This window comes from Sceloporus undulatus, unplaced genomic scaffold (genome assembly GCF_019175285.1).
Source record: "Sceloporus undulatus isolate JIND9_A2432 ecotype Alabama unplaced genomic scaffold, SceUnd_v1.1 scaffold_13, whole genome shotgun sequence".
In the NCBI taxonomy this organism is placed as follows: domain Eukaryota; kingdom Metazoa; phylum Chordata; class Lepidosauria; order Squamata; family Phrynosomatidae; genus Sceloporus; species Sceloporus undulatus.
Window position 1 is genome coordinate 4,638,638 of NW_024802935.1, and position 14,270 is coordinate 4,652,907.

General features: G+C 40.4%; 1 protein-coding gene across 2 annotated transcripts in view; it reads left to right on the plus strand.

The window, feature by feature from the left end:
* Window positions 1–14,270, plus strand: part of LOC121917248 (myosin heavy chain, cardiac muscle isoform-like) — a 115,973-nt gene that overhangs the window by 10,449 nt on the left and 91,254 nt on the right. For both annotated transcript variants that reach the window (XM_042443015.1, XM_042443016.1), the window contains 5 exons: window positions 1,301–1,394; window positions 4,105–4,125; window positions 7,901–7,993; window positions 12,340–12,403; window positions 12,508–12,606. In XM_042443015.1, the coding sequence (XP_042298949.1) occupies window positions 1,301–1,394; window positions 4,105–4,125; window positions 7,901–7,993; window positions 12,340–12,403; window positions 12,508–12,606 (371 nt within the window). The remainder of the gene's footprint in view (window positions 1–1,300; window positions 1,395–4,104; window positions 4,126–7,900; window positions 7,994–12,339; window positions 12,404–12,507; window positions 12,607–14,270) is intronic.

Sequence of the window (14,270 nt, forward strand, 5' to 3'; positions counted from 1 at the left end):
TCCATTGCTTTAACCACTATACCACACTGCTTGTCACATACTTCATAAAGGCTGCATCTACACTGCAGAAACAATCCAGTTTGACACCACTTCAACTGCCATGGCTCAATGCTATGGAATTCTGGGATTTATAATTTGTTATGGCACCAGAATCCTCTGACAGAGAAGGCTAAATGCTTCCCAAAACTACAGATCCCAGAATTCCATAGTACTGAGCCATGGCAATTGAAGAGGTGTCAAACTGGTTTATTTATACAGTGCAGATGCAGCCAAGTGCACATTTCCAAGTCGTTTCTAATATGTTCAATAGAATATGTGACACTCAAAGTATTTTGTTATTTATCTAATTTCTACCCCGCCTTTCTTCCAGGGTAAGACCTAAGGCAGTGCATAATACCTTAAAAATGCAATATAATTTAAAAAAACCCTCTTAATATAAAATTTAAAATACAATTAAAACAACTAATTTAAAAAACATTGAAAGGCATTTAAAACATGATGAAATAAAAACCACTACTTCCCTTCCCCATTAAAGGCTCTACCTACAGTCACCAAATGCCTCCTTAAATAAAAATGTTTTCCTTGGTCTGTGTAAAGAGGACAGGGATGGAGCCAGCTGGGCTTCCCATGAAAGCTCCATAACCTGGGAGCAGTTCCAGAGAAGGCTCTCTCCTGAATCCTCACCAAATGCTCATGGGAAAAACCCCACTTGATTTAGTTTTACACATTCTTCAACACTTATTTCTTAACTATTTCAGCACTGTCATTAAGACAGATGGAATTTTATTCATGAACCCTTCTAGATTGTTTAGGCTACCTGTCCCAGAATCTGGCAGCCACCATGACTGGTGGCCATGCTGGCTGGGGGATTCTGGGAAGTGTAGTCAAAACAAGTAACTTTTCTGAACTGATACCTTCGGTGAGCTGTGCTTGACCAGACCAGAGGCCTTTCTAGTTGATCATCTTATTTCCTGCAGTGTCCAACCAGATGGCTTTGGGAAAATCCAACAGGTAGAGCATGCGAGCAACATCCCTCTCCTCCTGTTGCCAGCCAGCAGCTCTTAATCACTAGCATATTGCCTCTGGACCTGGAGTTTTTATACAACTCTTGCAACCAATCACTAGTGATCAATCTGCATATTTTACAGATCTGTCCTGTTTTCTCTAAAACACTTAAAGAAGGACTTCTTTCTAAGGAGCTATAGTTAGGTAGCATCAGTTAAAAGATAATGCCCTATAAATGGACCTGAGTGCAGTGAAAATCCTGGGATGAATAATATGATTTTCCTTCTCTTTATAGTGGAGAATCTGGTGCTGGCAAAACTGTGAACACGAAACGTGTCATTCAGTACTTTGCCACAGTAGCAGCACTTGGTGAACCTGGAAAAAAGAATGTAAGTATTCAAATTGCTGTTTTCTTATCTCTATGTAAATAATAGTTAGTACTCCACAGGTAGAAGACGTTCTGTCTCTAAGCCACTCTAAGCACCAGTTAGCATGATAGTTAATTGCATAAATGAGACCATAAGGTGAAGCTGTAAGACTTCAAGGTGATTCTAGCAATGCAGAGATCATGAGTGTTTCCCTAGTGAGTCTGGTGGTTGTTCATCAACATACCATCTAGACTGACAAAGCATCCATTAGCGTTGTTTTTCATCTTGTTAGATTATTGTAATTTCTATAGCACCTTCATCTATGACTTGTAACACTCAGCCTTCTACAAATGCTTCTGGACAAGGTTTCGAAGATGCAATTGTCCTGTCTCACATAGGAATTTTATGAGAGATCAAAATGATATGATTTTTATTAGTATTCTTCTCAGGTTTTCTTCCTATTTCTCCTACCTTTTCTTTCTTTCTTTTTTTTTAAAAAAAACTTTTTGTATTGATTTTTCATATCATAAATCAGGTGCCATTATTAGTAAATACAAATACACTTACAAAGTTAGTCCAGTTAAATTTAGCTATAGAATCCAAAATTGTTTTACAATATGCTGGTCCCAAACAACCTATGCTCTGATGGAGCGCCACGGCTGAAGTTTATGTCTGAAACAAATATCATCAAGGGATACCATATAAGACACTTTCATTTTATACAGTTATAACTCAATGATTCCACTTTAATTGCCATGATATCATCTTATAGAATCCTGGGATTTGCAGTTTAAGGAAAAGTATTTAGAATTCTTAGCTAGAGCACTGCAGTGGCTTATCAAACTACATATCCCATGTTTCCCATAGGATGCAGCCAAGGCAGTGTAAAATAGGATCATAGTACTATTGTTGTGTAATATGAAAGGTTAACAGTTTCAAAATTACCCCCTGTCATCTTTCCTCTTGCCTTATGAATTTTAATAGTCAGTATATCCATAAGGTCAGCATCTCAGTACTCATCAATATTTCCACCTCAGCAGAAAACATCAATAACAGCTCACTAAGGAGGGAAAGATGGCATAGGTGTGTCTGGAAATAACCCAAGTCCTCCACCACTGATGTAAGAGTTAAGATTGGGCGTCAGGACAGAGCTATGTTTATACTGGCTTTAATCCAGAAAATGTTGGGAGAATTCTAAAAACTGTATTTTGCAGAATCTATTGAGAATATGGCAAATGCTCCCAAGTCTGCCTTCCAAGAAAACAGTTCCTGGGGGATAGAAAATGGCTGTTACACTGTATGTTGCATAAATATTCCCTAGCATTAGACCAATGTTGTAACTAGTTCTGCTGTAGTGGTGCAAGTATGTATAATAAATAAAATAAATAATAAAATATTTATTTCTAGCCCGCCTTTCCTGTGATCAAGGCAGGTTACATACACGTGCCAATACAGCATAGCAATACAATATAAAACACAATAAAAACAGATTCCTAGTTTCTGTACTAGCAGATTTCTTTTTGCCCTGCTAGGGATCCCAGGTGCCCCCATTTTCTATGGGATGGTGTCCTAAAGTCTCATCACATTTCAAGGTGATATGGGACATCCCAAAGTCTTTATCTGAGAGCAGGCACCAGCAGTGCTACCAATATAGTAACTCTAAAGCATGTATGTAGCTATCAGACCGTAATTTAAAAGTCCAGGGGTCAATTTGTAGGCCTACCATCAGGAGATTTACATAGGTTTTGGGTTCCAATGAGATTTCAATTCTGAGATCTCATGAACAGCTGTTGTTTAACAAGAGTTGAGGTGGCCTTACATAGTACTACCTCATTTGCCCTGTATTGCTCTACCCCTTTGCTAGAAAGAGTGGTTGAAGCCACACTTTCACCTCAGCACAGAATCAATTATGAGAGTGTGGAAGCCGAGTACCCAGCTTGTTGGGGACAATTAGCTTACACTTTGTAAACCGCTTAGTACATTGGTAAGCAGTATAGAAATGTACTTGCTGTTGCTGACTGAACCCAAGCAAGTGAATAGTTAAGGAGCTGTACAGCAGTGCCATTTCAGAAGAGGAGGAATGGGAAAAGGCCAGATTTGTCTGGCACCATCTACTGTTGACTTTGGCATCCCTTCTGTTGGCTCCACTTGCCCTACCAGTTCCTTTGGCCAGCAGCTGCCACTCAGTACAGTACAAGTACAAGCAAGCTATCTGGATATTCTGATCAGCTCCATCAGGTATAGAATTTGGTGGAATAAGAATAGGGCTTCACACACCAACCAATGGAGCTCTAGATTCTTGATCCTGGGTATTTTGCAACATGTCAGTGATTAATAGTTTTAATATTGACAAGGCTGGTTGTCAGTTGGAGGCACACTTTGGGTAAAAGGCTCTAACATGAGTATTTATGGGTTTTGGATGTGGAAGGAGAAGAAAGAGGAGTGGGAATTCAGAAAGTGTTATTGCAGCTGAAAAGAAAATCTGCATATGATTCTTTGCATGAATATCAGTTCTTGACTCAGCAGAAAAAAACATTGATTTGAGAAATATCTATGAAAAGGTAGTCTGGTTACACATAAAGGTGTGATGTACTAGAAACAAACAAATAAGCAAGGTCTTTGCAAAAATCACAAAAAGGGAAGTATAGATAAATGAGGTCAAATGATAACTTTGTCACGTCTTTAGACTTTCCTTGCTTAATTTTCTTTTGTAAAATTGTTTCTTTGATAGCAACCAGCCACCAAGACTGGGGTAAGTAAATGGACCTGCTGTGCTTCCATTTGTATTCCACAATTTTTCTGAAATGGAACGAATGCTGTTCATAGCCTTTCTCATCTGCATATTCACTATGTAAGCTGAAATGTATTTTTATCACAATTCAAAAGCCAGTTCACAATCATAGGGATTGTGTGCTAAATGAGTATCTGAAACTATTAGATGTGAATGATTCTGAGCATTTCTAGCTTTCTTGACCAATTCTAATGCAACTTTTACAGAGAGTGAGTGTCACCCCTTATGTGTGTCATCCAACTGAGAAAGTATAAGTTCTGCTGATTTTAGCTGGAGTATGCTAGAAAGTTTCATTCTGCCAACAAAATCCTTGAGTGTCTGTGCCCTTTACACAACCTGTCCCCTTCTTCTGGTTGTCTTCTGCACACAAGTAAAGGCCTGCTACCAACAGCCCTTGAGAGGGTAGCATTATTATCCAGAATACCCTGTTTTCATTGGTGATATGTCTGAGTGGTCTCAGTATGTGACCACTAGTTGGGTTCTGTCATTTTCTGTCTTCTGTCTGTACTGTAATAGATTAGCTCTGGTTGCAAGTCTTGCTTTGTTTATTTATATGTGCTTTTTAAGTTAGTCTCAAATGTTCTACAAGATCTTAATCTTTTCTGATCCAAATTAACACTGCTTTGTCTTTGAATTCTTATTACACCAGTTATGTTGCTGTTTTCTTTGCTAGATGTGGCACTAATATTTACCACTCAAATGAAAAAAAGGTCATTTCCTAAAACATGCTAGAAGCCCTGCCGAGATGAAGTTGGGGGAATTTCTGGTTAGCTTTTAAAGATTTAAATTTTGAAAGTAGTAAGGGCTTAAAAGGGCCTTGGGAGGCCACATGTAGCCCATGGACCACACCTGGCCTATGATTGCTGTACTTGCTTGGGCCAGAATGCAAGATGCAAGAATTACAAATGCAAGATTTACAAAAATGGTCTTAAAACAGCAGACATAGCCGTGGCATTTTGAGAAGCATCACCAATGGCAATCAATCTGAAACTGGAGTGGTGAAGATGTCCATATGCTGGCTGCACACACAGGAAGCCAGTATGCTCACATCAAGTGGGATGTGCCCCCAGCCATCACACACTTCTGCATCCATAGACAGTTCATGATCTAAGCATGGGGCATCCAGCGCATTCTTATCATAAGCTGTTTATGCCTGTAGAGCCACATATACAGTGCAGAAGACAACCTTGCAATGCACTACTCCATCAGCCCCAATTTTGCTTGTATTGATTGCCATTCCCCAGCCATGTTTAGAGGCAAGAGTTTTGAATCTCCTTGTCATCTGCACAAGCACTCTTTTGGAATGCAACACGTACAGCCATGCAAACATAGAACACATACAGCTTCCACATGGTTTCCTGGGAAAGAGGCCACACAGGCATCACAGCAACTGAGTGCTTGTCTTCCTCCAGCACTGAGTTATACATGGCAAGATTTGGCCAGTTAAGGAATATAATGATGCCAGGGCCATGATCCACTTAGTTTCCAAGCCAACTTAGGTTTGAGGATCTGTCAAAATAAATGTAGACACAGCTTCACCCAAACAATAGTTTACTGTTCCCAACCTGTGCTTCATGGAGTCCTTACAGTTCCACATGCACTTTCCAGGTGCTCTGCGGCCACACTAGGAAGATGAAATAAATAAAAATTAAATTAAATTAAATAATAGGAAACAAAAAGTAAACACCACTAACATGTAAGACATAGGGTAGGTCTCTTAGGGGCTTTGCCACAGAAATTGATTCTAAAAAGGGCTCTGCAAGTCAAACAGGTTGGGAACCCCTGGCTTACTGATTACATGAGATATTATGCAGATATAAGAACCAAGGCAAAGTTAGCTCATACCTCTTAGCAAATTGAAGCAGTTCTTCATTACAGCTGCTGTCCACTGGGGCCCCACAATACAATATGTTGATCTCAATGGACATGTTCCCTGGACTGGACTGTGACTGGAGTATGCTCACCTCCCTGAGACCAGACTTATATTTTGCAAACTTTAAATATGTTTTTCCCCTTTTCTTAGAGGGTGCCAACACTTTCCCAGACAAAGAGGGGAAAAAATCACCCCATCCTAATTATCAAACGAATAGTTTCCCAGGCATTTTAACAAGGAAATATTCTTTTCTATCCTTCCAGTGTGCACTGCCCTTGCAAAGCCTGCTATACAAACTGCTACAACTGAAAACTTGACGCAGTGGTTAAATGCCTGTACTGCAGCCATTCACTCGAAACCACAAGGTTGCGAGTTCAAGACCAGCAAAAGGGCCCAAGCTTGACTCAGGCTTGCATCCTTCCGAGGTCGCTAAAATGAGTACCCAGACTGTTGGGGGCAAATTAGCTTACTTGCTAATTAGCCTACTTGCTGTTCACCGCTATGATCTTTGGAATAGCGGTATATAAATACAACATATTATTATTATTATTATTATTATTATTATTATTATTATTATTATTTGCTACAGGCCTGCTTCATCAACTAATAAATGCCAATTTATTGTGTTGTGCACCCCTTAAACTTATAAAAGATCTGCATAGGGTGAATGTGAGATCTACCTACAATCCTTGCCAATTCATTTGGAAATTCCAAAGCCCTACAAATTAACCTGGCCAGGTGGAACACTTTGTGTTTTACATGTGGGAGGAATCGCTGCCTTCGTTTAGAGAGCCAGTGTGGTATGAAAGCCAGCATAGTGATTTGAACATTGGATTACAACTTTGGAGACTAGAGTTTGATCGCTGACAAAACCCACTGGATAACCATGGGTAAGCCACACTTTCCCAGCCTCAGAGGAAGGCAAAAGAAAAAACCCTGTGAGCAAATCTTGCCAAGAACCCCCATGCCTTAGGACTGCCATAAATTAGAAATTACTTGAAGGGAATTAACATCAATAAATTCACACTAGGAAAGGCAAGGATCCTTCTCACTACCACTGTAGGCACAATTCGGCTAATTAGTCCAGCCTTGGTTAATCAGGCCATTTGGTGTACAGTGACCCTTTTAGTGCAGTTTCCTATCCTCAAAGTTCTCTTTTTTGATAAAGCCAAAGAGGTATATCTCCATGCTATGAACTTCATCATCTGTGCATTGTAGGCATATAGCGTAAGGCACAAATGTGCTGCCCCATTCTGCCCCCTCCACCAGAATATTTGAGGGTTTTGCATTTTTCATAGCAGCTTTGTATCTTGCATTGTTTTGGTGTTGCAAATTGCTTTTGCTGTTGTGTGCCTTCAAATCATTTCTGAGTTATGGTGGACCCTGCCATGGGGTCTTGTGGGCAGGATTTATTCACAAGCGGTCTACCATTGCCTTCCTCTTGGGCTTAGAGTGTGAGACTCGCTCAAGATCACCTGGTGGGTTTCCATGGTTAAGAGGGGTTTTGAATCCTGGTGTCCCAGAGTGCTAGCCCAGTGGTGCATCTACACTGTAGAAATAATCAACTTGACACCATTTTAACTGCCATAGCTCCATCCTGCAGATTCCTAGAATTTGTAGTTTTGTGAGGCACCAACACTCTTTGGTAGAGAAGGCTACAAAACTACAAAACCCAGGATTCCATAAAATGGAGCAACAGCACTTAAAGTGGTGTCAAACTGTATTATTTTTACAGTGTAGATGCACTCTAGCACTCAAACCACTATATCATGCTGGCTGTCATAAAAGCCTCAAGCCCTTCAGTGAGTTGAGCTTAAGTACTAAATTATAATCCAAATATATGTTAATCTTTGTCATTGTCAGGGAACCTTGGAAGATCAAATCATCCAAGCTAATCCAGCCCTAGAAGCCTTTGGGAATGCCAAAACCCTGAGAAATGACAACTCCTCGCGTTTTGTAAGTATCCTTTATTACTATGGCATGTTGCCAGTCTGTCTTTGATATTATATTTATAAAACAGTAGAGGCAGTGACTAAATAAGACATGTTAACAATATCCCTATAGACTGTTGCTTCTAGCCTATCTCCTGTCCCCTCCATTTTTTAGTAGTAGAATACTAGACTGATTTTCAGTATGTGATGCTTTCAGCTATTACTTATTGAAACACCTACACTCGGAGTATTCTAAATGTGATGCTGGCTGCTATACAGGCTTCTGCATCATAGATTAATTCTTGAGACTGTTTGCACACACCCTGCCTGCGGTTAGGATTTTTTTAAAGCACATATGTGGATATTTGTACCAATGTAGAAAGAGTCTAGCAAACACATGGGCAGTGAACAGAGCCTTTACTATGTTATCATCATGACCTCTCCCCTCTCCATGTGTGTGGACTATTTTTAGCCCTCCAGATATTGATGGACTTCAGCTTACACAGTAAAATAATTCCTGCTTTTTGTAAGTTACAGAGAACATACCGCTCCCCTATCACAACAGCACCACTGGATGCTAGGTTGTTTCTGGTTCAGTTCACCAGTTCACAGTTCTGGTTATGACCTATGAATGATTGGACAGCTTAAGTTCAGGATGTCTCAGGATTTCTCCATATGAGCCTGTCTGGGTTCTGGAACCTTCCGGAAATGTTTATGTTGGCCCCACCACCTTTACAGCTGGTGGGGAAGTGAGATAGTGCCTTTGTGATGGCTGCTTCTAGGCTTCCTTTCTCTGGACACTAGACTGGTCCCTCCTCGCTGTCATTCCATTAGCAGGCAAACACTTTTGAATTGCAACAACCTTTTGAGAAGGTTTTTAAAGAAAGGGCCAGGCAGGCTTATATGGAGAAATCTAGAGACAGCCAGGACTGTCCAGTCATTTTAAAATATTTTTTAAATTATATGGGCTTCTAAGCTGCTTTTTGTCATTTTTAATTGTATATTTTAAATGTTGTTGACAGGTTAATCCCATTTTAATGTAGATCTTTTGTTTGTTTTTAACTATATTGCATTATAATTTGGGAGCTGCCTTGAGTCCAACTTTTGGGGAAAAGACAGGGTATAAATGTTTGATGATAACAGCAACAACAATAATGTGTAAGCAACAGGAGTTTCATAAACGAGAAACATACGTGCAACGAGTTTGTCTAAAAGGAGGGAGCATCCTGATCCAAATCAAGAGGAAAAGCAAGTGAAGTCCAAATAAGCGAAATGTTCCAGTCTTCTTCCCAACAGATGCTCGATGGATATCTATGTTGGCTGGGTGGGGGTGGTGATAGGCAGTGCAAAGCAGCATGACTGTAGCAGTGCTGTTGTACCACCCTCTGTTCATAAAACATAGCACAGCCCAGTGTCAGTGAAGCACACAAGCCATGTGTAACAATCCCCAAGGGATGTGATGAGAGCCAAGCAGTTGGGCGATGACAGAAGGGAATTGTTGTTCTAATCCTGGCATGTGGGACACAAAGCTGCAGAAACCACAGGCTGTCTCTGCAGATTGCTTGCTTGTGTACCTAACAGGGAGCACGGCAAACGCAGTAGCATCCCTAGACACCTGGAAATTACACCAGCTGTTGTGAGCAGATTATATATATTTTTAATCTATACTTGTACCTGTGGGATGATCAAGCTTGTTTTCCTAAAAGGTATGTTTAAACTGATTTGAATGCATCAGTGGCATCATTTAGCTCACCCACCTATACTAAGACAGGAAGAATCTTTTGCCTTCCTTATGCCTTGGGCTCCAATCTTTCACAATCCCTTACCATATGCAATGCGTGGCATGGTTGGTGAACATTCATAGGCCAGAACACTTGGGCTCCTATATCTCATCTAAAGCAGAGCATGGAAATGTTAGGTTTTTAAAAAGACTATAACAATCCTGAGTCACCCAAGTAGCATAGCAACTGACAATGCTGTCTGGGGAATTCTGGGAATTTCACTCTAAAAGGAAAGCTTCCAGGCTCAGATCTAATGCATCCAAAAATAGACATCTGCTCTTTTTTTATTTCACGAACATTTCTAAAAAGAAGATTCTGCAGGTGGCCCTGGCAGATATTCTGTTGCTAGAATAATGTCTCTTTTAAAAAATATATGAGCAAAGCCAGAGGGGGGGAGCTTCTTTATTGATGTTCCTTGTTTTAGATGAAATGAATTTGAGAAACATAAGAGCCTTGCTGGATCAAACTAAAGGCTTATGTAAGTCTAGGATCTTGTTTCCCACAGTGACCAACCAGGTGCCTATGGGAAGCCCAGAAGCAGGATCTGAGTCCAATAGCACCCTTCTGATCATGTTCCCTAGCAACTGGCATCCAGAGGTGTGTTCCCTAGCAACTGCCTCTGATGCTGGAGGTAATATTTAGCCATCATGACTAATAGTCACTGATAGTTTTAACCTGAAGGGAATATTTAGCCATCATTACTAATAGCTACTGATAGAATTTGTCTGATGCTCTTTTTAAAAAGATCTAAACTGATCACCACCACCATCACTCTCCCCATGCAATGTACAGCTGGGGAGAAGCGGGGATGGGGGAGAAATGAAGGCATCCCAAATTGACATCTGGCCTCTTCAAAAATGAAATTTTGATTTGGTCCTCAGGTTTCTGGCATTGGAGTAGTTTAAAAGTTCTGGTGAGCATTTAGAAATATCGTTCAGGCATCCAAAGAAAAGGCACAGAAGTTACCAAGGGAATGATAAGACAGCAGATATAAAGAGTTCTAGATGTGAGTGATTTTCCATGTTTCACTCTGTGCAATACAAGAAATGTTTGGGGCAGGGCAGAATCCTTATTTGAGGGGGAATGCCCTCACTCCCCACATAGCTACTCTTCTGGGCACAACCCTCTATATCTCTACTATGAGCCATCTCCTTACTCAGCCTCTCCCTCTCTAAAAAAGAAGCTCCAAAGTTTGTAATCCTTTCTCATTGAAGCGTTGCTCCACTCCCTGGTCATTTTGACTTCTCTTTTCAGCTCAAGAATATCCCTTTTGAAGAATGGCAATGAGAATTGTATAGTACACCATTTTTGGTTTACCCTATATGTTTATAAAGGCATTGCAATAGTGGTATATTGGGCTCCTTTTCTGGTTTTAGCTTGGTATTTGAGACAAGCCATAGTTACCATTAATCACTGTTGTCAGTTTGAAGGAAATGATAAATCATGGTTAAGAGAAAGAAGTAAAGGCTTTTAAATTCCACCTGTGCTGAAGGTGCAGAGGGGAATGGGAATGCTATCAGACTGAGGCTACAAGTGCATCTATATTGTAGGAATAATGGTTTGACACCACTTTAAGTGATGTAGGACCATCCTATGGAATCCTGGGATTTGTAAATTTACAAGATTTTTTGCCTTTTCTGCCAAAGAGTGCTGGTGCTGTACAAAACTACAAATATCAGTATTCTGTAGGATGGAGTGATGTCAAATCATTTCTATAGTGTAGATGCACTCTGCATCTACACCACAGAATTAATGCAGTTTAACCCCGCTTTAACTGCCATGGCTCAATGCTATGGGATTTGTAATTTTGTGAGATATTTAGCCTTCTCTGTGAGAGAATTCTGGTGCCACAACAAACTACAAATCCCAGGATTTCATAGGGTGGCACCATGACAGTTAAAGCAGTATCAAACTGCAGTAATTCAGCAGTAAGGCAGTAGTCCAAGATTCGCATAGGCTAATTAATAGAGCTCTGTATTTTAGCATTGTTTGTAAACTTTACTCTTTTTGATGACATTTCCCAGCAGCCAGGGAAATATAGTGAGCTGTAATCCAAAAAAGTAACTTTTCCAGAGTCTGATAGTATAACATCTAAACACAGTAATTATCATATTGTATCAAAATTCAGTTTGGTTATATATTAATTATCTGTATGCATATTCATGTTTGTATTTGTTTATATTTTAGACTTTACAGCTTTTTAAATACAGTATATTTCTTGTAATAGTTACACTGGCCTGTTACAGACTGCCAAAATAAAGCTGCTTCGGGTCTCTTTGGAGGTATGCTATTTAAATGATGCATGCATCCTAAGAATCCGGAAGCTGCACCAAAGCTGCACTCCAGTGCTTAGGAATGGAGTGTGGCTTTGGCGCGACCTCCGGACTCTTAGGACCCATGCATCATTTAAACAGCATACCTCCAAAGAGACCCGAAGCAGCTTTATTTTGGCAGTCTGTAACAGGCCACTGTTTTCTACTATATGCTTTTAGCTTTTTTTGTAATCTATCCAGATAGCCTATGTTATTGGGTAGATTAAAATATGCCCAATTAATTGATCAATATTTGTTATGTTTTGTACAAATTTTAGGGCAAGTTTATCAGAATCCATTTTGGAACCACAGGCAAATTATCATCTGCTGATATTGAAATCTGTAAGTGATGTGCTAATTAATTAATTATATACAATTGCTTAAGCAGTATATTGTGTCTAAACATTTTGGACTGGTTTCTCAACCATATCTTATTATTCAACTAGATCTCTTAGAGAAATCCCGAGTGATCTTCCAGCAACCAGGTGAAAGAGACTACCATATCTTCTACCAGATCTTATCAGGAAAGAAAGCAGAATTACAGGGTAAGAGTAAGAAAACATATGCTACAGGGATATTGAGAGATGGGATTTGTAGGTGAACAGGAAAAGTGTGTACATGTTTGGATATGATTATATGTAGCAGAACAGTCATGCTGATCCATTGTAGCATCCCTGAAGAAAAGAAGTGATTACTTACAGAATTGAAAAATACTGTGCAGTCTTGACCTCCCACATCCATAATGCACCATGACACAGAGGGGCTTTCCCCTACTCTGCTGCTGAGTTTATTCCACCCTGTTCAGGCCTTGTTCTGTTATGACAAGAATGCCTGTGAGTTGTGATGCTGTCATGCCACTTTTAACCTTCCTCCAAATGGCATGATGGGTCCAGGTGCAGGCACTTGCCCACTCTCGCTCCTGGCTTTTTGATGTTCTGATGCTGAACCACCACATTACACTGGGTACAAATGTGATCACACTGAATCAGAGACCCTTGAGCCAACTGGGAATGGACTGGAATGTGCCCAGTCTTTAAAAGAGGAATGGGCAACTACATGATGTCCACGGGGCCAGTTTCCCAACCTCACCACTTGCAAGCTGCATCCCAAACACCTTTATTTCCTGACCAGTTCTTCTTAAAATGAGATGGAAAGTGAAATCACACAATTTCCTCTTGTGGTTTTGAGAGAGACTGGTGAGGGAAATAGAGGTATTTAGGGTTAGTATGCGACTGGGGTGTTTGGGTAAGAGTGGGGGCATTTTTGCATACTTTTATGCTTAGAGAGCTCATTGCATGGTTTTGTGGCAAAAATGCCTAAAATTCATACCAACTTCTTTAAGATTGGGGGAATTGGAGATGGGGGTTCAGGGGCCACAAAAGTAGGGAGTAAAGGGACTGCATGCAGCCTTATGAGTTGAAATTTCCCCACTCTGGTTTTAAAACCATCTTACACACAAGTCAAACATTTTCCTTTTCTACTGTCTCTTGCCCTAGCATTTGTTGCTGTGTGGTGATCTGGGGAAGCAAAGCAACTCCTTTAAGACTTCAGCCAGCACCTTGAATCCTGGCCACCCTACAAGTCTTTTTTTAAAAAATGTGTCTAAGAAGAAATAATAGCAGTGATAACATCTGTAGCAGCTATGGGATTTCTATTTAAAAAGACTGAGTAACAGGTGATGGGAAAAGACCTCTGCCTTGGGATACATCCACACTGCAGAAATAATCCAATTCGGCACTGTTTTAACTGCTATGGCTCGATGCTATGTCATTATGGGAATTGTAGCTTTGTGAGACATTTAGCCTTCTCTGTCAGATAGTTCTGTTGCTTCAACAAACTACAGTTCCCAGAATTCCATAGCATTGAGCCATGGCAGATGAACTGGTATCAAGCTGGATTATTTCTGCAGTGTGGATGCAGCCTGGGAGACCTGGAGATATAGGCTCTCTTACTAGTCAGAGTGGAAAACTCTGGAGCAGATGGTATTTCACCCAGCACAAAAAACCGTTTCATGTGCCTTGGCTGGGAGTCTGCTGCATGGAGTTCAGAGTGCCAGGCGATGGTTGGCTAATACATGGCACTGGAGATGTAGTCAGCATCGTGCAATTTAGATGATGACATGGGTTTCCTTCCAGTTTGTGATTCATCTGTATCCTTTACCTGAAACCTCTAGTGACCAGAATTCTATTGTGACACACACAGATGTAAG